General features: G+C 49.1%; 1 protein-coding gene across 5 annotated transcripts in view; it reads left to right on the top strand.

Annotated features, from left to right (window-relative positions):
* The window catches only part of SLC1A2 (solute carrier family 1 member 2), a 150,405-nt gene that overhangs the window by 37,656 nt on the left and 87,264 nt on the right, over positions 1-25,485 (top strand). Inside the window, exon 1 of one of the 5 annotated variants that reach the window (XM_045484974.1) lies at positions 13,672-13,754. The exons of the other annotated variants lie outside the window; for them this stretch is intronic. Within the exon in view, the coding sequence (XP_045340930.1) occupies positions 13,747-13,754 (8 nt within the window). The 5' untranslated portion in view covers positions 13,672-13,746. Of the gene's footprint in view, positions 1-13,671; positions 13,755-25,485 lie in introns of those variants that run through there. 5 annotated transcript variants of the gene reach the window in all.

Below are 25,485 nucleotides of genomic sequence, written 5' to 3'. Positions count from 1 at the left end.
GGAATTGCCACACGATTAATAGATTGCCCAGAAGTCGTTCTCAGAGCAACCTTTCAGTTGGCCGATTTATGGAAGGCTTCTGGGATTTAAATTAAAAAGTTAAGCCTTGAAGGGTAAGCATGAGTAAGTTCTTGGACAGAACGTACTTAGCATTGTTTCCATCCATACGTGAGTGGAGGAAGCATATGTACCCTGGACATATGCTTCTCATTGGAAAATGGGATCAAATGTCTCTCTCTGGACCGGCTCTCAAGGAAAGTCCTTGGCATCTTCTCAAACCTTAAGCGAAGGCTTCTAAGCTCCCAAATTGCTAGGTGGTCTCTCCCGAGGAACATGTCAGAGGCAGGGGCGCCTTGCTCTTTGTGGGTGGGTTTGCTCATCTGGGGTTTTCATGCCTGCCTTCTTTGCAAAACCTGCATTGCTTATTTAAACGGAATTGCCTAAATGTGGTGCAGGCTTTGAGGAGTTTTGTGAATCTGGGCAGCTTAATCACAGTGTTGGTAATAACGATAGCAGCAGGAACAAGAACGGACATTTCTGTAGTGCTTTCTGTGTGCCAGACTCTACTCTGTGTATCACAGATTCTGATGCATTTAATCCACGAACAGTGGGGCCTTATCCCTCCATCTTCTCCTTCCACAGCTACAATTAGCCGTGTTGGCTATGCACCCTTTCCAAGACGACCAGGTAATTGCCAGCTTTTCACGGCACCCATCAGACTTGACTTTGAACAGAGTTTGACTGAAGAGAACCACAGGTTGTATATTTGTCTGGACACATGCTTGCCTTTTACACTCTTATGGGTTTTTTTTTTTTTTTAAGTTTATTATTTGAGAGAGAGAGTGAGAGAGTGAGCAGAGGAGGGGTAGAGAGAGGGAGAGAGAGAGAATCTCAAGCAGATTCCGTGCTAGCAGCATGGAGCCCGAGGAGGGGCTCGAACCCACAACCTGTGAGGTCATGACCTGAAACCAAGAGTCAGACGCTCAACCAACTGAGCCATTTACGCGCCCCTCTTGTGGGTTCTGTGAGCAACAGATTCAAAGCACACCATTTATCAGTCCAATCAAGAGACTCCGTTGCAGGCAAAGACACATTTTGTTCCCTCTGCCCTTCTCACTTTCGAACACATTTGAAAGGTTCTTGTTTTATGCTAAGTAGTTAAACCTCACGAAAAAGAAGGGCTGTGGACTTTTTCGAGTTGCTTGTGAAGACATAGATTGCTGATGTGAATGGGAAGGGTGAGCTCTTTGGGAGATAAAGATATTTAACAAATCAGACCAGGTTGGTGACAACTTTAAGCTGCTTGGGGTCAGTCGGCGTTTATGTCTTTTTTGGCCTTTCCTCTGCCTTTGGTGAAAGTGTGTGATAGGCAGCAGTGAGCTGCTTTAAGATGGCTGTCTTCCTAGGAGGCAGGCAGGGTCCCCCGAGTGTCATGCGTGTCCTCATCCAAACAACGTTTCAGGATAATCAGTCCCTGAAGTAATACCGTGCAAAGGCATCAGGTCATTTCCACTTGAGCCTGTGTTTTCGGATCTGGGGACTGTACCCTTTTCTAAATCCACGTGTCGCTTTTCCTTGCAGAGTGTGGAATCCTGAACTGGGGCTGGAATGTGTTTTGGGGACGGGAGGCAGTGGTGTCACTGATGATGTTTCCAAGTGTGAAGCCGACGGACTGGGCACGGGTTGAGGGGCACTTGCCTGGTTCCATGTGGCTTCATTCTTCTGGCTGAAACCTACCAAGGGAACTTCCAAGTGCTGTGCTCGTGTCATTTGCCCTGTGCAGGTGTTTTCGCTTAGAAATGCCCACTTAGTGGGGCGCCTGGGTGGCGCAGTCGGTTAAGCGTCCGACTTCAGCCAGGTCACGATCTCGCGGTCCGTGAGTTCGAGCCCCGCGTCAGGCTCTGGGCTGATGGCTCGGAGCCTGGAGCCTGTTTCCGATTCTGTGTCTCCCTCTCTCTCTGCCCTTCCCCCGTTCATGCTCTGTCTCTCTCTGTCCCAAAAATAAACGTTGTAAAAAAAAAAAATTTAGAAATGCCCACTTAGTGAAACAGGCTGGGAACCCGGGTTTCTTAAAAGGAAAACCCACGTTGGAACAAAAGAAAGGGGTGTATGCAGTTTCCTAGATAGTTAGATCACGTAGGCATCCAAAATAGATGAGGGAGGCCAAAAACAAAAGAAAACAGGCAAAACAAACAAAACAGACCGGCCAGCAAGCAAAAACTACTCGTTTGGGGTCTAAATGATCTGGATTTGATAAATATGACAGGCAAAATCAATTGGAGAACAGCAAAAGCTTCGTGAATACGCCCGCTCAGGTCCATCTTGGAGGGTTACTTTTCAGGGGTTGCGGAGAGGGGGGGTTCATGCCTTCTTAGATGATCGATGATTTTTTTTTTTTTTTTTCCCCACCGAGTGAGCTTTGCTTGGGAGCAGGTGAATGCAGAGAGCCTGGGCTTTGCCTATCAGGAAGATCTGGGCTTACATTGTGGTGCGGCCACCTAGCCATAAGTTATGTAACCTTTCTGAGCCTCAGCTACCTCATTTGCATGTAGAGTTGGTAATCACTCCCCTTCTGTACTGGTCAAATGGAGCGATGGACGTCGAGCATCTGTTACGTAGTGTGTGTTCTGTGACGTCCATACGGTTCACTCGGCATCCCACTCTGTGAGTTGAAGACAAACCAGAGGGTGATTGATAGAGCCAGCCCAATTTTGGTTGAAATAAAAAGGTCAACAAAGGAAAAGACGCCTATAGTCTCTCAAGACACACAGTTTCCCTGCTGTATTCCAGCTATACGGCTGAATTGCTGTGTGACCTCGGGAAGCGGGTTAACCTCTCTGATCCTCAATTTCCTGATGTGAAATGGGAGTAATAATCACGGTTCCTTCCTCCTAGGGCTGTGGAGAGGATTACAGGAGCTAATGTAGGCAGAACATTCGCCTCCTTGCCCCACACATAGTTAGTGGGACCCATGCCTTTGTTTCTTCTTTACCCCTTTGGCTGCCAGCTATCCTGACCCTCATGAAGACACTTGGGGCTCCCTGGCTTGCCAGCTCCTCCCTGCGTGCCAAACCTGCTGCATTTCGGGAAGCTCACCCCTGCCTGCAAAGTAGTTCTTCAACCTCCAAGTGATTCAAGGCTTTTCTGGCCAGCGGCCATCGACGTGTGGGGGTCGAGTGGATTTGTAGAATAGCCACTGAGGATTTGAGTCAGAGGGAAGTACAATAGAGTTACATCTTGAAGCACATGGAAATCATCTGTTCTTCTGAAGCAGACCAGGTTTCTAAACCTAAGTGCTGCCAGCGTTTTTGTTGTTGTTATTCACAATTTAAAACAGATTTGATGTCAAATCAAGCTGAATACTTGTTCACATACATAGGTGGAAACACTATAATTACGAAGATCAACCCATTCGTTTATAAACTGAGAATGTCAGTGGTTTTGATCCTTTGGCCATTTGTATTTTTAGTTTTTTTTTTTTTTTTTTTTCAACACTGAGTTAAAAAAAATCAAGTCACTGTAGACTTAAAGAAGAATTGCAGAAATAATACAGAAAGTTCCTGGGTGCCCCTCACTTAGCTTCCTGTAATGGTAACATCTCACATAACCATAGGACATTGGTTAAAACCAAGCAGTCAACCCCACTCCAGTGTAGACCTTTCAGGTTCCCCCAGTTTTTCCCACTAAGGTCCTCTCGCCATTCTAGGATCCAGTCCAGGATCCCACATTGCACTTTGCTGTCCTGTCTCCTCCCACCTGTGACAGTTTCCTAGGTATTTCCTTGTCTTTCATGACCTTGACACTTTCAAAGAGGACTGATTTGTTATTTTGTAGAATGCCTCTCAATTTGAGATTATCTGATATTTTCTCCAGTCCTGCCTTTTTAGTTGACTGTTGTACATATGCTTCATTGCCCAGGCTGGGGATCCAGTGACAAATAGGGAGGTTCGAAGGCCTAGTAAATTAGTGACTTATTTCTGAGACTGGCCTGGCTGGGTGTTAGAGACCTAGATCCTGGAGGTTAAGAGTATGGGGACCCGAGTTCCATTACCTGCTTGCTGTGTGACCTTGTGAGTGTCCCGTGACCTCTCTGTGCCTTAATGTATTCACCTACAAAGTGAGAATAACATGGAACTGACTTCTTAGGGTATGGGGTGAAGATTAAGTCAGTTAAAGCACAAAGTGCATAGAGCGGTGCCTTGTATGTACTAATCGCTCAGCCTATCTCAGCCGTTACCGCTGCTGTATCCTCCGCACTCCCGTCCCACGAAGTCCAGGTCAGGATGTCGCTTCTGAGATCTGCACGTGGAGGTGTGGCTCCGACCAGAGTTGATGAGTATGCAGCACAGCGCTGGGGTTTGGGGATACAGTCCTCACGTCCCATCTAGAAAAACCATATCCAGCAGAGGGCTGAATCTCGGCTGCCAGGACCGAGTTCAGTCTCCAGAGCCTCCTGGCTACATGCTTATTGCATGCAGACCCCTCTTCTGTCCTCTGCTCTTCTTTTCCTTTGGTTCGGCATTCTCCTGCCCGCCCCCCCCCCCCCCCGCCCCGGCGCCCTGTGTTCCCTGTGTCCCTCTCAGTTGGTATGAGTTGCTATGAGGCCGTGAGGCATGATGGTTGCACACCCAGCTTCTCGAGAAGGACTGGCTGGGTTTGATTCCCATCCCTAGCACTTAAAAATGTACTTAGATCTCTGTGCTTGATTGATGGTCTCTAAAAGGAGCGAATGCTAGTAATACGGTCAAGGTGACAGGCTTTATTCTCTGTGAGTCACCCCTGTAAATGTGACCCTTGTTGTTTTATTTAATCCCCATCACAGCAGTGTGGCATAACTATTAGCCCGATCCCATTTTATAGATGAGGAAACCGAGAAACAGAAAGTTTAAATAACTTGCCCAAGATCACAGAGCCAAGATGTGGAGTGGTCGAGATTCAAACCCAACCTGGCTCTGGAGCCCCATGGGGTCTCAGAGGGTTTCTGCGAGGGTTAAATAAGATAATCTATATAAAGCACTTAGCAAAGTGCCTGGCTTAGAGTTAATGCTCAGTAAACTTTAGCTATTATTAATCCCATGATCTGATTTCTGTTTCTCTGGCTTGTGGTTTACATGATTCTGGGATGCAGCTTCTAAGTGTTTGCTCACTGACTCAGCACTCTCTGCACTTTGGGCAGTGGGCACCTTGCTCAGTTCCCAGACCAGAGTACCCCTGCCCGTGCTGTGCTGCGTTGGCCCTACAGCCCCCCGCCTAGCAGATGGGGTCACTCCCAGCCCTCCACCTTGATACAGCTCAGCCTGCATTCCTCCGTCTGTTTCTGATCTGCTCAGTTCCTGGTGCTTTCACTTTTCTTCCACTCAGTTTCACCTTGCACCTCCAACCTTGGCTTTTGCTTCTCTGTCGCTGGTTTCGGGCTTCTTCCCCTAGCCCGCAGCCTGGCCTCATGCCTGCCCCGGACCGGCCGCTTCCTGTCCCCGTGCTGGGTCCCTGGGATTTGTCGTGTGGCCCAGTCTGGGGTAGGTCCTCGTGACTGGCATCCCCGCTAGGTCTGCCCGACTCAACAAGGGGCTCACTCCTATTATGGAAGTAGCAGCACTTGGCCGTGGGCCTTGAAGTCTGAAAGAAGGCATTCAAGGAGAAAAGAGTGCAGAAGGACAGCTGCAGGAGGGACAAGGCAGGAGGTGGCCAGCATTTTGTTCCCTGGTCCCGGGAAGCCCTTTACCTCCTTCCGTGGCTGGAGGCCCCTCGTGTTCCCCTAGGCTCTGTGCCGGTCACCATCTGTAAGAGGAGGCCTTCCCTATGCCCCAGACACAGCTTAGGTCCCGCGTCAGTGGTTCCTGCTGCTTCTGAAAGTCACAGGCTTGGATCTCTGAGCAGGCGGTAAGGCAGGCGGGCGTCCTAGGCGGAGTCCCCGTGCCCCGCCACGCTGCCTGGGCTTTCCTCCCAAACCACCGTGTGCTAAATGAACTCAGGCACGTTGCTGAAATCCTCCGTGCCTCAGTTTCTTCATCTGCATGATGGAGACACTAAGGGCACCTCCCTCACACAGTGGAGCCTGAGACTCTGATGGTTACCTGAGCGTCTTTCATTTAGCAAGAAGCTGAGCACGTGAATGTCGCTCGGTGTCCTTCTGAGAGCCGGGCAAAGAATTTAAGGAGGATTAGTGACGCCTCAGGCATCACCACAAATGGCGCTTACCCCACAGACCTTACAGGAGGGCACAGAGTTTTCCTTTGCAAAGATTTTGAGGCATCATTGGCATATTCTCTAATGTGGCGGTGCTAAGAAAAACAAAGCCGCAGGTTCACCTTCCGCCTCTCGGGGCCAGGCAACCTCGCATTGCTTCACAGATGCGGGCTCTAACCCGGTAGCCACCGGCCACCAAGGCCGTATGAGAAGGGCTGGGGAGGGAAGGAGACCGAGCCACTGGTAACCGAGGACCACAGTAGATGCTCGTCCGGGTCAGTAGGAGAGGGGTACGTGTGAATCGTGGCCACGTTGGTGTCGTATCCAGGTGGCGAGGGGAGGCCATAGACAGGAGGCAAATGACATGGTAGGAAGCAAGGAAATGGGACCCCTGGTGGAGGCGTCAGTGGTAAGAGAGGTTTAGTTACTTTGCCAGAGTTGCCCAGCGGCACTGGGCGCAGCAGGACGCAAGCCTGTATCGGACCGGCTACGACCTGTGCTGTTAATAACGAAACCGCACTGCGGTCAGGATCCAGGCGCATGATACAGCTGTATTCCAGGTGTGAGGTTGATGTCCTGATGAAATGAGAGATGATTTCAGGGGGCACAGGGGACGATTGGGGGTGCACCGATGACGGATTAAGTAACATCGCATCGTATGGTGAGACGGTCATTTCCTTTTCGGATTCTTCAGTCTGGTTATGACAAGGTTAAAACAGGTGCGGCCGTGTTTTGCTGCTGCCCTGAAAGCTTTCAACCTCCCTTGAAAACTGAGAGAGGGCAGGGGCGCCTCCGCGGCTCGGTCAGTTGAGTGTCCAACTCTTGCTTTCAACTTGGTTCATGATCTAGTGGTTCACGGGATGAAGCCCCGTGTTGGGCTCCCGGCTGATGGCGCGGAGCCTGCTTGGGATTGTCTCTGCCCCTCCTCTGCTCTCTTTCCTCCCCCCTAGCCCCTCATTCTCTCTCTCTCATTTTCAAAAGAAATAATCTAAAACAACAACAACAGAGGGCAGGCAGCAGAAGCCTCAGCGAGCGGGACCTCGCTGAAAGTCAACAAAAATGTTTATTGTCACGTTGGTTTTCACACCCCCTTCTATTCATCAGTGGTACTGGTTTTCCATTGATAGTAGTGTAAAAATGCCTCTCAGGGTGCCTGCATTTAGGGACAAAGAATTGGTGAGTGTTAGGCACTATTAAGTAAGTAATAGCAGAGATGGCATTCAGTTATGGCAAAAATAGTGATGTTGCCGCTGTGGGTGACTCAAGCATGTGAAACGCTGTGACAGACCGTGAGTAGTTTTCAGCGTGGCACGTGGTGCATATTCAGTAAATGTCAAGGACAGAGGGAGGGGAGAATGCACCTCTCTCTTCCGACCCACGAGAAGGAGAAAGGAAAGGAGCCGTTTGTAACCTGGATGAGACAGTCTTTCCCTTGAGAGTTCGGGTCTGGATTTAGCTTGTTCTCAGGGCTGATGGGTCAAGTAGGGGAGGGAGAAAAACGGCAGCTCCAGATGGCGGAAGGGACTTCCCCCAAGGTCTCCCAGCCAGCGTGGCTAGTGCTTTCATTTATCTCCAGGCCAGGATCCTCATCTTCGGTCTCTTTTTCCCCAAAGAGCCACCGGCCCTGAACTGGTCTGGGTGGTAAAACCCAGGCAGCTCTGGGTCCAGTCTACCAGTGTCTGGGTGCTCACCAATTCCCAGCCGTGCACAAGGCGCCATGAGGGAAAGGGAAGACAATAATCATCCACAAGTTCAAGGAGATAGGGCTAGGCTGTATGATTTTGCCCTTAGACAAATATAATTTGGAAAGTATATAGCCCAGCTCTCCTACAATAGAGTCAGTGAGAAAGGTCCCCTGGAAATAACAAACCCTGTATCAGTCAGCTTTCACCAGGTCATGCCTCTGTAACAACAAGCCCCAGATCTCTGTGGCTTACAGCTACGACGTTGTTTCTTGTTTCTGTTACATCTGGTTGCGGGACACTGGTACTATCCTCCATGGGGGACCCGAGCTAAAGAAACAACCCCCCCCCCCCCCCAGGGCCATGCCTCTCTCGTAGCAGAGAGAGGAAAAGGGCAATGACAGAACTATGCGAAGGTTCCCGATGCTTCTTCCGGGAGGGATCCTATGCTACTTCTATTCTGTGTTGGTCTGGGTTCCTAGGAGAAGGTTCTAGGTCAAGGATTCCAACACGAGTAGCGTATTTAGGAGGTGCACGAAACACCTGGTAGGTAAGTGGGGAAAGTGGAAGGCAGCCAAGAGAGGGTGAGTTCTCGAGCCTGCTAGCAATGAAGGCAACTCCCACTTAATCCCGTGGGGAAATTCTCAGAGACGGAACAAGCTACACGCTCAGAGTTGTCCTCTTGAGGAACAAGGGAGCTGGTGTATCCACACACTCAGAACTGCCCGGGAGTGGCTAATTCCCAACGAATTGAAATAAATTGTAGGTGCCTGGTCTAATGGAGGTTGCTCCCAGTCTAATGGAGGACTCTGTGTTGGAAACATGTAAAGGAAACAGAAATAGTTTAGGAGTGGGAAGCATCCGTTGTGTGGAGGGCTGGGGATGGTCAAGAGAGACTGTATAGAGGCAGAGATAGCTGGGTAACGTTTTGAAGGATGAAGAGGAGTCTTCCAGAGAAGTGGTCCCCACATGCAGAGGTTAGCTAGAGGCTTTGATGGTTGTAGTGAATGCTATAATAGCTAACTGGAGATGCTGACCACAGGGCCTTCTCACAGTCAGAAAGACCGGATTTCAGGACTGTAGTTAAACCAGCTTTACCATGCGCTCAACCATGTATAAGGAGCAGTTCCAAGAGCTTGGGGGGGGGCCCTTAGAGGAGGTGCCCGAATGGCACATATACGGCTCCCCCTCAGAGGGGCCAGAAATGCCTTTGCTCTGTTATTTTGGTCAAGAAAGAAGTCCAATTATTACTACAGTCTCCCTCAGTTTCATTTCCTGTCCCGGCCGTTGTGATGTTCGTAGCATAGCATTGTGCAAAGAAAACTGGATATGCCTTCATCATTTCACCTCTTTACCTCCGTTTTTATACCAGTTAAATGGGGACCATCGGGTTCTCTCTCTTGCCAGCCTCACAGTCTGACACTAACCAGGCAATGAAATTACATAGCATCACTCATGAGTTCAGATGGATCTGGTTTCAGTCTTGCTCTGCCGTCCACCGGGTCTGGACTTCTCTGACTCCATTTTCTCAGTTTCCCATCTGTAAAATGGGCATCATACCCACCATATGGGATTGTCTAGAGGACTAACCTGTGCTCTGTCTACAAGCTCTCAGCCCTGCCCCTGGCAATAAGAATAAATGATAGTCATTACCATAAATATTATAAAATAGATTGAATTTGCATGATAGCTAACTTGTATTGAGTGTGTGTTATGCCTCAGGCACCATTGGACATAGGGGTCTGAATGTATTAACCCACAGGTACAACAGCTATTGTGATCAGCTCCATTTTACCTATGAAGAAACTGAGGCACAGAGTGATTATGCAGTGAGTGGTACTCAAATGCCAGCAGACTGTCCGAACAAGTAATTGCCTCGCTGAATTGTTTTGTGCTTAACATTTCCCCATAACTTTTTGAAAAGAAATCAAGGGCCTAGCTATAGGGTTCCTCTTACCAGATTATTAGAGCCAGTGTAGCCACCATTGGGTAAATGAACTTTTCTCCCTGTTGGCCGAAGGTCCTTAACACATTTACAGAATATTAATAAGAAGATGGTGAGCAGAGATTTATTTTTAACCACAGTATCTGAATTTGCTTCTCAGCCCGAGTCTACTTGGGTGAATGATGAATCGCCCCAACCTGACCCCTTCCAGAAGTCTGTGAGAGCGACACAAAGGGGAACTTTCAGCTGCTTAACTGCCCCCCCTTCCCCCCCCCCCCCCCGGCAGCTCCCACCGGTGTCCCCCCCACCCCTTCCCGGGCTATTGAAAGGAAATGCTGAGACGTTGTTTGTCAGCCTCCTGGACACCAGCTCCAGAACAGCAGGGGGTTTGTCTCCTCTCCCTTTGGATCAGGGACACATATGGTGTTCTTGGTGTCGGAGGGAGCAGAATCTCTGCCAAGAGCTGCTTTGAAATCCACCCTCCGTGTGCAGAGTGGCAGCGATGGTAACCAGCGCAGGGCCCCAGTGTCTCGGGGACACTCCATCTGCCTGTGCCCTGTCGCTTGCTAAGCTCTCATGCCCGAGAGCCTCTCTTTGCAGGAAGAGCAAATAGCACTCAGAACTCGGGGAGGGTGCGGATGAGCCGCCTGCTGCGTGCAGGTCTGCATCTGGGTCCCATCCTAGGGGCTCCCCGGAGGAGGAGTCAGGGAACGAAAGGTGCCGACGCTCCTCGGGTTCGAGCCACTTTCTGCGTGCGGACACCATGCCTGGAGTTTCTCCCGTCTCCGGCTCAGGCCCTGGTGCCAGTCCTTGCCGGCCACATGTCTTGGGACAACTTGTTTTCCCTCTCCCTGCCTCATCTGGAAGGTGGAGATAATAATTCCATGCAGAGGGTTGCTGGAAGCTTTCACCCCAAAGCCCCTGGCTCGCAGAGTACCCTGAGTGTTAGTTCTTCTGTCGGTCGCTTTGAGCTTTGAGATGGACCCTGGGGGAGCTGGCATCCTAAGGCCCCACCGCTGGGAGGGATCTTTAGGCACCCTCTGGTTCTGATTCCCGAACAGTATTTGAAACTCTCCGATGAGCCCCTATTTTACAAATAACAAAAACTCTTGGCAGCCCAGAAAAAGAGGCTTCTGTAGCAGCTTTGCTCTCATTAGCTGTGTCCTGGGCTCCAGCTGGGCCCCCTTCCTCGCTGCCAGGGCTCAGCCTGCTGCCTGCCTCCCCCTCGGCCATCCACGGGTCTCCGGCAACCTCAGAACATTCTGAGGCAGAATGGGAGCGCTGCTCAGGCTGTGCACGACTAATTGATCAGCCGGTTGTCTTTCTCTTCACGACGCCCCAAAGACGGTTGTGCCCTCTCCATGCCTCACCCGTGCCCACCCCTGCCTTCTCCGCTTCTCCTCCTTCCTCACACGTTCATGCCCCTACAGACGTCGTAACCCCCTCCAGGGAGAGGCAGGGTAGTACAGTGGTCATGGGTGCTGGCTCAGGATCCGACTTTGAGGGTTTGAATCCCAGCTCGGCCAGTGAACTGCTGTGCGAACGTGGGCAGGTTACCCAGCCTCTCTGTGTCTTCTGGCCTTAGAGATGGGAATAACAGTAGTGCCTACGCCTTGGGGCTGTTGAAGGAGTTAGACAAGGCCAACACAGGCATAGCCCTCCGAGTGGGCCCAGAACATAGTGAGTCTTCCATGAAGGTTCGCTGTGATAAATGTCCCCAAGGGAGGATTAGATGTGGCAACTAGAAGGACTTCAGTAGTAGTCAAGCTACCGAGAAGAGCTGAGACCTTGCTATGGATATGCCATGGATGCTACTGGCAACTCTCAATAGCAAAGCTGTTCAAAGGACATTGAGGGCTCCTAAAGGCAGTGACTGTTTTGCCCAAGAAATATCTGTGCAATGAATCAATAAATAATAATTAATCATGATAAATAATAATGATGATAATCAATAATAAGAGTTACTGTGTGTTGCATGCTGTTGCATGTACGTTGACTGATTTAATTTTCAATTTTTGTAACAATCCTATGAGATATTATTACTATTTTTAAAAAATTTTTTTTAATGTTTGTTTTTATTTTTGACAGAGACAGAGAGAGCAGTAGCGGGGGAGGGGCAGGGAGAGAGGGAGACACAGAATCCGAAGCAGGCTGCAGGCTCTGAGCTGTCAGCACAGAGCCTGATGCGGGGCCCGAACTCACGAACTGTGAGATCATGACCTGAGCCGAAGTCAGACGCGCAACCGACTGAGACACCCAGGTGCCCCTGGTTACTATTATTATGCCTCTTGACGAACGGGATATTTGAGGCCCCGAGTTGTTAAGTAATCTACCCAGAATCACCCATGAGTGCTGGAAGTGGGCTTAAAGTCTCAGGTGGAGCTCCCACGATGGCCTCTGCCTGCTGCATACTTATCTATGGCGGTGATTAGGAACCAAATAGAATATCAGTCCTTTTCCAGATGCAGTCGTGCTTGCGAAAATTTCAGATTGGGATTGAAATGGCCCCGAACTGGGCCATAAAGAGCTTGTGAAAGAGCCACGGATGTGGGGAAGGGTGTACGTAGTGGATCAGGACTTCAGGATGGGGGGCTCCTGCAAAGGCCCAGTGATGGGGGGCTCCACGTCCGGTTATCTGCAAAGCACGTGGAGGTCTCCTGTCTGGCGTGGGCGATGGGCCAGCTAGCCCCCTGGTCCCTTCCCCACCTGCCATCTATCCCAGTTGAGAACTGAGGTTCCATTCTCTATACTAAACTGCAGCCAGAGTACTAACTCAAGGCTGCCTGCATCCTACTAAATCTTTTGACTGAAAGCCTTCACTTACTTCTCTACAAAAATAAGTCCAACTTACAGCATTGGTTCGGGGCTCTCTCGGTGTTTATATAGCAGATCACTGCTTCCCAGAGTGTGTCCCTTGGACCACCGAATCTATGCCACGCCTATAGTTTTTATATAAGAAAAATAAGACACACAAAAAGTAAAGCGTGTTCTGGGCTCCAGGGACTTTGCGTAAGGCTTGGTCGAAACCGTTTCTTTCCTACTGAACTTCTCAAAGCCTTAATACACCAACAGACTTCGTGAGTCTTCAAGGATGAGCAGCTCTTTCCAATCTTATTTGACCCCTTAACCTTTATATCAAGGGACACTTGGGGGGATTAGTGTCCTAAGGGACACATTCTGAGAATTGGCGCTCTAGTCCACGGATGCCGTTGAAGGTGACTTGGGGACTGGTGTTCATATCTATCTGAAAACAATAAGTTGACCTTTGATTTTACATTTCATTAGAAAACAAAACAGAGTCCATGAATAAATTAAGCTAAAGAACATGTAGAATTTAAGTACAGAGAAAGGATTGGAAGCCTGGAACATCTCCGGACCTTAAAAGGAGTGGGCCCCTTTCATTTACACTGGCGGTTAGAAGTTAAAGACACAGTACTTTGATGAGTCTGGATTAAATGTCAGGGAGCGAGGCTGCAGGGATGAAGTGGTTAGCGACCACAGATGGCTGCAAGGCTGGATGAGGGAGGAAGGGGGTAAGTGCGGAGGGAGAATCATCTGGGCTCAGGGCCCTCCTGGCGATCTGCTGGGAGAGCCACATGGAAATTGCCCAAACCTGGCGAGGAACAGCTGTAGTCCTTGCTTAAGGAGAGGAAAGGGCCATCAAAGGGCTAAAATGATCCTGAGAGGTCTTTCACTTGCATAATTACACAACATTCAAACAAACACTTAGCGACCTTGAGCTCTCCAGCCAAATGACGGCGGTCAATAGGACAGCTCTCCAGCCAAATGATGGCGGTCAATAGGACATCAGAACGCTGGTTAGGTAAACTTTAAAGCACCCGACAGATTTTCCTCTGAGGTACAGCAGGACCGTGATGGAAGAGAGAGCTCACTGCAGTGCTAGGTGGCCAGTGCGTTCCTGGAGACAAGAAGATGGTCAGGTCAGAAACCTTGGGTAGGGTGGGGTAGGACAGTGAGGGGGGATGAGAAGGAGGTAATCACTATATTCCTGGAGAAAAAGGAGAAATGGAAAGGTGGAACAACAGGTTATTATAAAATACTTATTAGAGCCTCCTTTGGTATGGAACTTGGCAGAGACTTGCTTTTCCCACGGGCTGAAGTAATGTGAGCTTCCTCCCGTGAACTAGGTTCTCTCTAGACATGTAGTTTCAGAGAAAGGAGGAGTAAAAATTGGGAAGTGTAATCTGCTCATCAGAGAAATCATTGGCTCTGAAATGACTCAGGATGGTGAATAAAATGTGCAGGTCCTGGAACCCTAGGCACATGGTACGCTTCTCAATGAATAGGTGTTGAATGATTCAGTGAATGAATAAATGATATTTGTATCTTTCCATATAGGACCCGCCCCCCTTTTAAATGCTGGTTTAAATGACCCATTGATAAGATGGTTCGTCATGAGCTGGCAAAGTTGTATCTTTTACCAAAATCATCATCTGTGATTGCATCTTGAAGAACTTAAGCACCCAAAAGTAGGAGACGTCATACCTACTGGCTTTGTCTTCTGCATTCAACCTCAGACTCTTTCTAGAGGTTCTCACGTTCCTGTCTTCAGCAATCACTGCTGAAGAAATCAGTCCAGATAAAAATCCACGAATCCCAGCTCCGCCATTTACGTGTTGTGTGAAACTATTTCTATTTGCAAGTTACGGAATCACGTGAGGGACTTCATTAAGTTTGCCTTGTCAACCAGTTAATCCTGCTGCAAAAGCTCTTGGGTCCACATATTCAAAGGCAAAAGTGTAAGTGATACGGTGCTGTTACCTGTACTTGGTGTGGTGGGAAAGCCAGCAGGCTTGGTTTCCGTGGTGGAAAGACACTTTCTGATATTGCTAAGCGCGTAAGGTATTTTGTTCAACGTTCTACCCCGCGATCCTTTTAAGTGTTTCTTCTTGCAACACAGAGTGTAGGTGTTACAAAGACCACCAGATACGTTTGCTGTTTCTCCCTTTCAAATTATTGCTTTTTTTTCCCCTCCAGAAGTGGAAAGAAAATGGCTGATGATCATTCAGCCCTTTGATGCCTATCTATCGAAATGTTCACTAGATTTGGGGAACAGGTTTCGTGTTTATCAGAATTGGGACCATATTCAAACATCCTATCCTTTGAAGTGTTGATTTCTGTTTTCAGAAGCCCCAAAAAGATGATTTTAAAAAGTAGTAAGTCCAATGAAGTAGACGCTGCTGACAGCAGTCATTCGGGAAATCACAAAGTGTGGGAAAGTTAGATATTGAGGGAGGGCTTTCTACATGTGCTTGGCACTGTGGCTGATCCGAAGCTGTGAAAACCCAATGCTTTTCCTTTGTTACAATAGCGTAAATGACTTAGCCTGTTCACATTTTGGCCCATTTCTCCTCACTGTTTAAAATGACTTCCTTGAAGTTCATTTGTTTTCAGTTTTTTCTTTTTACAGGCTGTTGATATTATGATTATGAAAGTTCTATGTGCTCATGGCAGAGAATTGCTAAAATATTTAAAAGGATAAATAAGGGGGAAAATGTCAGTCTGTGAACCAGAGGTCGTCACTCTTGCAATGTGTCTCCTTGTGGTCATAATCTACGACCATATGTATTAGAGATCATGCTGTATTCCTTTCCTCTTATATCTGCTTCTGATGCTGCCAATCCCTCCTTTGTTAAAGAAAAGGGAACTTAAAATTCTTTTCCTATGAGTTCTTATTCTAAACTCCCTTCTTAGGTCCACTATGACACGGTGCGGGCCATGTGTGGGGCCTGCTTTATGCCCAGCTTCATAGAAAGACACTAGGTTGCCATGTGGGAATATGGGTAAGAAATTACGTCTCTTGATATCTCTGTTCTACTTTACCACTGCTGTGGCATCATTTGCTTAACCTTTGCCATGACTGAACTGGGTCGTTTCCAATTTCTGTGTTTTATAAGGAGTGCTACAATTGGCCATCTCTGTCTGAATTGCATTTATTTTTTCTGGGAGATTGTTCCATGTACCATATTCCCAAGATCGGATTACGAGGTCTGTGAATATAAAGGTTTATAATATTTGTTACCTGTTTCCAGTATTACTAAATCCAAATCAATACAGCTACTCATGCCCGCTCTTTTTGGTGGTGGTGTTTACCCAGGATTATTGAAAGGAACTTGTGATCATCTGAGATGAGAATCTGTCATTTTTCTTCTAGCTTTGTGTTCGAGACTCAGATTTACTCATGAAGCACAAAACCATTGAGATTCTTATTGTGTTCCTAACTGGAGATTTAACATTGGGGAGCAAAAAAAGGCCCAATCCTGCCCTCTCTGGGGGTGCAGCCTAGTGGGGGACGGTGGACATTGATCTATGACACAGATCAATAGGGGAATTAGACTTGGTCTAGATAGGTCAGGGAGGCTTCCTAGAGGAAGCAATGTTTGAGCTAAGATCAGAACAAGCAGGAGACTGTGAGGGAGGAAGAAGGTGGGACACAGCCTCTGTGCATTTGGAGGAACAACTGGGGTGGGAAGCCTCTGCTAAAGAGAGAGGTCTGGGCGGCTTCATCTGCTCCCACCAGAAGGTTTTTTCTTTCTTTCTTTCTTTCTTTCTTTCTTTCTTTCTTTCTTTCTTTCTTTCTTTCTTTCTTTCTTTCTTTCTGGTTTATTTATTTATTTTGAGAGAGAGGGAAAAAGCACAGGTCGGGGAGGGCAGAGAGAGAGAACCCCAAGCAGGCTCTGCGTTGTCAGCACAGAGCCCAATGCAGGGCTCGAACCCACGAACTATGAGATCATGACCTGAGCCGAAGCCAGACACTTAACCGACTGAGCCACACAGGTGCCCTTTCCACCAGAAGGTTCTAGGACAGCTGCTTTTACTCCATTCTAAATCACCCTTGGTTGTAAGCTGTACAAACAATTTAATCATAGTTTTTTTAAGTAAAAAGAGAAACACCATGTATCCCAATTACAGAAATTTTAAAACGTTTTTTAAAAAAAAATGTATATATATCTTCGAACCAAGGAAACAAAGTATCTAAATTCGAGTGTCAGTCCGGAAATTTCACAAATTCTCCAGCTCAGCCAATGATCCTATTGTCCTTTGTGGTTTCAGTGAAACCACCTGAAAGCCCCATCTCCCATGCAGGGGGCCTGGGAGACTCTCTTCCCATTCCGGGGATGCCTGGAGGCGAACGTTTCTCCAAGGCACCTCCATTCGGAGGGAGAATATTCTCCACAACATCACGCACTGCTCAGGCTGCTCTCCACCCCCCTCCCTTGCTCCTGGGGAGCTGTTTTGATCCCCTGCTTCCCTAAGTTCCACGGCCTAAAGACGGCAGATGCTGCAGGCGTAGCCGACTTTATTGAAGGTCTGAGCCTCAAGGGAGGTGGCGGGGTGTGTGTGTGTGTGTGTGTGTGTGTGTGTGTGTGTGTGTGTACCGCAGAACAAGATAGCAAGCTGAGTGCAGTGGAGCCTTGGGCATTTCTGTACCACCGAGTTTCTTCAAGATGGGCTCAGAGTTTCAAAACCCAGCTCTGCCACTTGCTGTATCACTGTGGACAGCTCACTTGACTTTGGGTGCCTCAATTTCTTCCCCCATCGAACGGAGATGAGAGTAGTACCTACCTGACGGGGTTGTGGAGGGTCTAGAGGACAGCGCTTGCTTGGAAGGATACCCGCAGTAAGTGCTTTGTAAATGTGAGCTATCATTACCATCGACATTATTATTACTACTGCTATTATTAGTGCTGTTAGTATTATTGAAGTTCCCTTGGCCACTCCTCCCAGCTGGGATAGTCTTCATTGGCCACGGTTTCCTTCCAAGGCCTCCCCTCTGTACTGATAGGGCCTCTTGCTCTCTGCTCCAAAGCTTCCCTTCCTTCCTCTGCCACCCCCAAATTCCCATTTATTTCTCCTGCAGTGCAGTTTACCCACCACATTAGCTTACCCCCAACCATCTCACCTAATCCATGTAGTGAAACGTGCCCACTAAAGCGCATTACAAAACAAGGGCTCCCTCTGTTCAGTCCTGCATGGCTGAGACATTTTAAGAGCCCTAGCTGGGAGTGACAATACTGGGGGGGGGGCGGGGAGAGATATCGTACCCATCCTTTGCAGAAACCCAGCTGGTTCCTCGGGAGGCAGTACCGGAGTGGCTTCTAGAAAGTCAGGCTTGGCAACCGGTCAGGATGAAAATGCCTCCTCTCTGTGACCTCTGAGGCTCGGCCAAGGCAGGAGTGGATAAAGAGCTAACCTGTCCCGCCTGCCAGCCAAAAATAGGCTGACTGCATCACAGGGCTTTCGGTAATTAAACCTTCCCTCTGCAGAAGGCACTGGAAGGACTGGAAAGGCGCCATGGACGGGTTAAGGTAATTCACTCCCCGTGCTGACATGCTCTCAGTATCAGAGGCAGGCTTGAAACCCGAGTCGTGTTAGACAGAGGTGTAAATGCATAACCAGGGCACGATGTGTGAGCTGCAAGGTGAGGGAGCATGTGCCAATGACGTGACTTACAGACGAAGAAGTTCTTTGTCTTTACCCTGAGTCACATCGACTGTGTTTTTGGAGGCAGGAGGGGGAGGCTATCAATTTATTTTTAACTTTTTTGGTTTCTTATTATCAAGGTGAAACATGTTGGCTGTAGAAAGTTTGAACATAAAGGAGAGAATCAATAAGGAAACAAAAAACCATCCTTCATCCTACCGTTACGGACAGCCACTGGGAACCTCTTGTTTTTGTTTTTGTTTTTCATCTTGATGATGCAGTGTACAATTTTTCTAAGATGGTACCATTTTCGTGACGTTTCTGTCTTGGTTTTTAAATGTACCCACAAAAGGCTCACAGTGATGTTGTGTCTCATGAGGTCGCTAAATACTACTTGGAAATCACACTGTTTTTAGCTTCCTAACTTCGTGGCCAGGGCCAAGGGGGGGCCAGATGACAGGCACACGTGTCTACAGTGGTAGGAGAACGTGCTGGTCCGGAGGGTTCACGGTCCCAACAGGAACTGACGTGCCTGCCCTCTGTGAGAGTGGAGATGTGCCCGTCACTCGGGCAGGTGGAGAAGGGATGTGAAGCGTTACACAGTGAGTAGAGCCTGGCCCCCCGAGGAAAGCGTTTCTGGTTTGGATTCTGTCTCTGCCACTAACCAGTTGCCTGACTTTGATTGACCTACCCCGCCCTCTAAACCTCAGTGTCCCCGTCCATCGAGTCGAACTAATGATAACACCTATTTCATTAGGTTACTGACAGTGCCTGCCTCGGAGTAAGTACTCAGCGTTAGTGGTCACTGGTATATTATTATGATTAATTTCTCCAATGGAGACCAGATCACGATTCCGTTACATGAGAGCTGTGGGTAGATGGGTTCATGCGGTAAAGAAGATCTCTAAAAGGAAATAAAAATGTTGGCAGGCTTCAGTACGTTTTCCCAGAGAGGTGGTAAGTTCAAGATTTAGGGTAGTCGAAAGAATGGAATCTTAAGGCTCTTTCCATTACGTACCTCCAATGCCTTGTGGCAGGTCACTCGCCCCAAGGTTCAGACCAGACCAGAGACGGACTCCAGCCCCAGCCAGGCATCTTCCCAATCAGGCTTGACGGGGCAACTAAGAGTATTGGAATAAATCATCAAAAGATTTGCTGCTTCAGCCAAGCTCTTTAGAGTTGTAAATCAAAAGGCTGGGAAACCATTTTATCTCAGTGTGCATTTTTAATTTTTTTTTTTCAACGTTTTTATTTTATTTTTGGGACAGAGAGAGACAGAGCATGAACGGGGGAGGGGCAGAGAGAGAGGGAGACACAGAATCGGAAACAGGCTCCAGGCTCTGAGCCATCAGCCCAGAGCCCGACGCGGGGCTCGAACTCACCGACCGCGAGATCGTGACCTGGCTGAAGTCGGATGCTTAACCGACTGCGCCACCCAGGCGCCCCTCAGTGTGCATTTTTGGAAGGATCTCCAGGCACCTGGGGTTCAAGCCAGGCTCAGGTCGGGAGCTGGGAAGCAGCTGAGGTGGTTTTTTGGAGACCCTGGGTGACTTGCATTCTTTCTTTACTCTCTCTCTTAATCTGGGGGAGAACACCTGTATCTTTTGGGTTGGGAGGATTGAGAGAGATTAAGTCTGTGATGTGCCTAGCACCATGCCGACTCACTGTCTGCTCGATAAATGGGGATCCTATCATCCACCCCCCCCCAATCCTGCAAGATAAGAACAAGGTAGAAGAAGACAGTCTCGTGGTTGTTTCATCTATAAATAAGGAACTGAAATGAGAAGGACTCATGGGAGTTAAAGCCCTGCTCAGTCTCTGGAGATGTCCTCTTCTCTTTTGATTCAGTGCGCATTTCCTAAAAGCCAGGAGTGAGTTTCTAGTATTTCCTGGAACATCTTGGCAGATAGCTCTTGCCTGTGCCGGGCACTGTACTGAACCCTTCACCATACCGGTCTCATTCAGGGTTTCCTGGAGGACAAAAACTGAGGCTGAGAGACGTTAGGAAACTCACCCCAAGTTTCTTAGCTGGTAAGTTGGCGGAGCTGGGATTTGAACCCGTGTTGTGATCATCCCAGGTATGTGAATCTCTAACTGCACAGGACTTCCGCCCCTGCTGGCAAAGATAAGTGCAGAACAGACTAGAATGGCCTTTTCCGCTGCTAAACTGTAAGCCCCCGGAGCCCACGAGCTGTGCGCTACCCCCTCCGCACCCTCCCAGGTCTGCAGCAGACAGGAAATTGTGGGTGAACGTACTGGAAATCCAAGCATCTGGGTTAGACCTCCTTTAAAATGCAGATATCCTATGAGGAGTAAGCACATTTGATACTTTCTTTGCTATGCAGAGATGAGTGTTTCCGCGGGTCACTGGGTGGCTCTCTGGAGGGAAGGGCGCTGGAAATCTGGAAGGGAGGGGCCTTTCTTCTCTTCATTTTCCCCCAAAAGGAAGGGAGGGAGAGTAGCTGACGTGAGGAGGACACATCCACAGGCTTCACAAGAAAGAGCCACGCGAACACCTGATTTCCGGGCCCCGGGTGCTTGCCAGATGAAGTTTGGGGGTGTGTAGGCCACACAATGAACCCACGTTGCTAAGGACTCACGGACAGTTACGGCTTCCTCCATCATTTCCTCTTGTTTCTTGTTCCTGGTGGCCTGTGGGATTCCCTTGGGTTCCCTGGGCACTTTTGATTCCTCCCTGATTCTCCCTTCTCATGTGGCCTTGGCTTTAATCTTTGCTTTCATCTGGATGGCCCATCCCTTAGTCCAGGCCTCGTACGGGGCTGCCCGGGCTCCTGCGGCACCCTCCGGTTCACGTGCCTGGTTCTCACCTCCCAGCCTCACCTCCCACGTGCAGCCCGCCTGTTTCTCAACTTCGCCTTTCCCTTCCCGCCTCTGAGCCACGTTCTCCATTTCCTCTGCCTGCTGCATCCGCTCCCTTTCTCTCTCGCCGTTAAAAGTCGGCCTGGAGTCTTCCAGACTGAACACACACGCTTCTCCTTTGTGACGCTGTCCCCAGCTTTTCTGTCAATCTCTTTGTCTTCCTAACTCCGGGAGCAGAGATGGGTGTCTATACTGGCGTTTTCTGGCAATCGTGTATTTCCTTGCTTACCTCTTGGACCGTAACTTCCCACCTGTTTGCTTTCCTCCCCATCCAGGTCGGGAGTTCTTTAAATGAAATGTGTCTCTCTTATCTACTAAGTGTCCAACCCATGTGGGGCACCCTGCTGAGGGTTGGGGAGCAGCCAAGAGGAATATTGGGTTTGCTCATCATCAGTACTCGAGGGGAGACCCTCAGAGGGAGAGTCGGTTGGCCCAACCCAATTCTAGACAGTTCTTTCACCAACCCCAGGAGAGGCCAAGCCAGGCATGCCTCTGCTTTTTTCCGTGTCTCTTTTGGTAAAAGCAGATGCCTGAGGAATGCTTTGGCTTAGCCTGTGAGCCCACTCCCAGCGAGACTCAGCTCATGCATTCCAGAATTCACTGGCTGTGTTAGGAGCAACGCCTCTTGCAGAGCAGCGCTGGGATGCAGCCGGGGCCCAGACCTGTCGCAGGGACTTTGGCACAGGGCAGGGTCAGGATGGAGGGCTGGAGGGCTGGCTTCAAAGGAAGAGGCCCTTCCTGCCGCTTCTGCACTCCGAAAGCTCACAGCGTCCAGCTTCTTTGTCGTCCCTTCTCTCGGGAACAAATGAGTTTGATCATTCACTTAGCAAACATTTGCTGAGTATCGTAATCTCTATTTCCTCAGTGCCCACGTGGCACAGCCCCTGGCACGAGACTAAATGCGACGGTCTCTGCTCTGCGTGAGTCCGCATCGAAATAAAATAAATGCAAATTGCTGGAAGCAGGGAGGGCCCATATGGGCACATGGGTGGCCACTCCTCAGTTTTGTGTCCGTGGCAGATATTTGCTCATCGATCATAGAACTCATTCGCTGTGAATCTGGATTCAACTTCAGAATCCATCTCAACCCACTGGTCCAGGCAGCCAGCGTTACTGGATTGGACTTTGCCCATGAGGTGAAAGGGGCTTGGAACCACTCTTGTCTTAAAGGTCATCTGCAGGCCACTGAGATAGAGGGAAAGGGCTCTTGTCGCGGTGAGTGGTTGCATCTGTGCAGGGCAGACTGGGAGACCCCTTTAGTCGGAGTGCTTGAGAGTAACAGTGCTGGGGGGAAGCCCCCTAGATTGCTCTGGGAACCCCTTCATGCCCCTCCTGCTCCCTCATGGTGTTTTCCTGCGTTTTTGAGGATTCTTCTTCCTCCTTCTTCCCCACAGAAGTAGCTGTTATGCAAGATTCAACTCTTATCCTCCGTAAGGTCTTTTTTTCTTGCCTGTTCCCTTGGGTAGAGAACAAACGAAGTGTTGACTCTCCAACTTTGTTTTCACATGTGTCTTTTTTTCCCCCTACGTCTGGACTCCTTCCTTTGGCCTCAGAGCACCTGATCTGAGCCTGTTTGTCTTTCCAAGTCCTTGCATGGTCTCCGTTCCTCGCCTGTGGAACGTGCCTCTGCCGTGGGCACACGGGCTTCCCCCAGCCTGGGTGCCGGCCGTGTGGAGTCCGGCCCCCACGCTTTGCTCATCCCCTGCCCCTCCCCTCTGCCTGCGGGTCTCAGCTGAACTGTCGTTACACCTGGAAATCCCTTCCTGACTTCTCCAGGATTTCAGAAGAGAACAGTGCCGCTGGCTCAGGTCATTCAGTCGTTCAACAAATAGCTCCTCAACACCTCCAACGAGTCCCCAGTGCGGACAAGGTGAAACTGCCCTCGAGGAGCCTACAGTCTGGTCCCATGTCTGTTGTCAGTTGCGCTTGCTTACGTGCTCTGTCTCTGCCAATAGACCAAACCCTTGTGGTCAAAGGCTGGGTGCCAGTCATTATATCCCCCTAGTCCCGGACATATACTGGATACTCAACACATCCCGATGGGCTGAAAAGCGGCTCCTTGCTCTGTCTGTTTTGCTGTCAGGTCTGGTGAATGTGTAGTCCTTCAGTGGGGCTCTTAGCCTCCACGGCCTGTTCTTCCTCCCGTCAGCCCTCCCAGCCTTTGTGAGCCCACGGAGGCGAAGAGAGGGAACCTTCCCTGCTCTGTGCTACGAACCCAGGCAGCAGGAGTGGGGCTAGAGACGGGCCCCTCAGATGGAAAGTAGACGTAGTCGAGATGCATTAAGAACCTGGGTCAAGGTTCGAATTCTAGCTCCTCAGCTTTATTACTTTGAGCCCTAGGAAAGGACCTTCATTTCTCTGTGCCTTGGTTTTCTCACCTGCAAAATGGGTCTTAAAATAATGTCACCTTTGTACAACGGTTATGAGGTTTAAATGAATAAATTTTAAGGGAGTTTAAGTGAGTGTGTAGCACTTAAAACAATGCTTGGGGGGCGCCTGGGTGGCTCAGTCGGTTAAGCGGCCGACTTTGGCTCAGGTCATGATCTCGCGGTCCGTGAGTTCGAGCCCCGCGTCGGGCTCTGTGCTGACAGCTCAGAGCCTGGAGCCTATTTCAGATTCTGTGTCTCCCTCTCTCTGACCCTCCCCCGTTCATGCTCTGTCTCTCTCTGTCTCAAAAATAAATAAACATTAAAAACAAAACAAAACAAAAAAAACAATGCTTGGCTCCAAGCATTGGCTATTAGACTTTCCGGACAATGGAGTTAACTGGTGATTTTTCCCCTTCTTTTTTATATCTTTCTGTAAACAAAGTACATATTATTGATGCAATCCGAAAACCATACAATAAAACTATCTCTCTCTCTCTCTCTTTTTTTTTTTAAGAGACAAGCAAAGGGTCTGGTAGGGAAGGGGGTCACAGTTGGCCCTGCCAGCCCCTGGCCGTAGCCAGGTGCGTGTACCTCTCGGCACACTTGCCATGGGGAAGACCAGCTTCAGTGCCCCTCTCCCCGGGGGGTCCTCGTTGACTGTTCGTGGTCCCAGGAACCTCCCAGCCGAGCCTCCAACCTTGCTGGGTGGTATGAGGACTGGCGCCCAGTGAGTCCCGCAAGAGCCCGAGGGAAGGAAACCAGCCAGCAGTGCCTCCCCAGAGGGGATGCGAGAGGCAGGCAGCGCGGGGTGGGCCGGGGTTCCCAGGCATGCTCTGAGAGCGGGAAGGCGGTGTGCCTGGCCACGAGGAGAAAGGAGGGAGGGCAAGGTTGTGCTTGCAAAAGCAGGAGCCAAGTCCACACGTTTTATGAAGTGTTTTAGGGGCGAGCTGCACTTGGGAGCCTGGTACTTCGCAAGAATTATTAGGTGTGATGGTCTTCACATGAGAGTTGGGGGTGGGGCATGAGAAGCAGGCGAGGTAAGTGCCATGGAGTGGGTGGCTTTGATTCAGCATCCTGCTTAAATCGGCCTCTTTATTGTTTTATCTTTTTTAAGTTTTTATTTCTTTTTATTATTACCTATCTATTGAAAAAATTTCTAATGTTCATGTTTTTTTTGAGAGAGAGAGACATACACACACAGTGCGAGCAGGGGAGGGACAGAGAGAGGGAGACACAGAATCCAAAGCAGGCTCCAGACCCCGAGCTGTCAGCACAGAGCCCAAGACGGGGTTCAAACCCACGAACTGTGAGATCACAACCTGAGCCAAAGTCAAAGCTTAACTGACTGAGCCCCCCAGGTGCCCCTTTATTTCTTTTTTTAAAAGTTCATTTATTTATTTTGAGAGAGAGAATGAGAGAGAGAGAGAGAGAAAGAGAGAGCAAGCAGAGGAGGTGCAGAGAGACAGGGAGAGAGAGAATCCCAAACAGGCTCAGCACTGAGCCCAATGTGGGGCTTGAACCCATGAACCCTGAGATCATGACCTGAGCTGAAATCAAGAGTCAGAAGCTCAATTGACTGAGCCACCCAGGCGCCCCTGTTTATTTTTATTTTTATTTTTTTAATTATTCCTTTTTATTTACTTACTTACTTACTTACTTACTTACTTAATACTCTTGGGACATTCAACACTCAAAGACAAACCAAAAATATTTGTCAGTTACTTGCTTTGGGTCTGAAACAGAGCTGCTAAGCCCAATTGAATGGTTCAATTCTCTTACTGCCCCTGGGAACTAAAAGTGCCTCGAGGTCACTTCCAGTTCTGGGCACAGGAATCTGATCCAGTCAGGGTGATCGGGACCCGAGAAACCCTTCCCAGTACTGACGGCGGGGCAGTGAGCAGGTTGTGCTCTTTACTGCCCTAAGTTAATTCTCAGTGCTCTTAAGTTGTAAGGAATTTTTTTCTGTATTTGCATTTTT

This window comes from Leopardus geoffroyi, chromosome D1, assembly GCF_018350155.1.
Source record: "Leopardus geoffroyi isolate Oge1 chromosome D1, O.geoffroyi_Oge1_pat1.0, whole genome shotgun sequence".
Classification (NCBI taxonomy): Eukaryota; Metazoa; Chordata; class Mammalia; order Carnivora; family Felidae; genus Leopardus; species Leopardus geoffroyi.
Note: the sequence above shows the minus strand (reverse complement) of the source record. Positions and strands in the feature narration are given on the sequence as shown.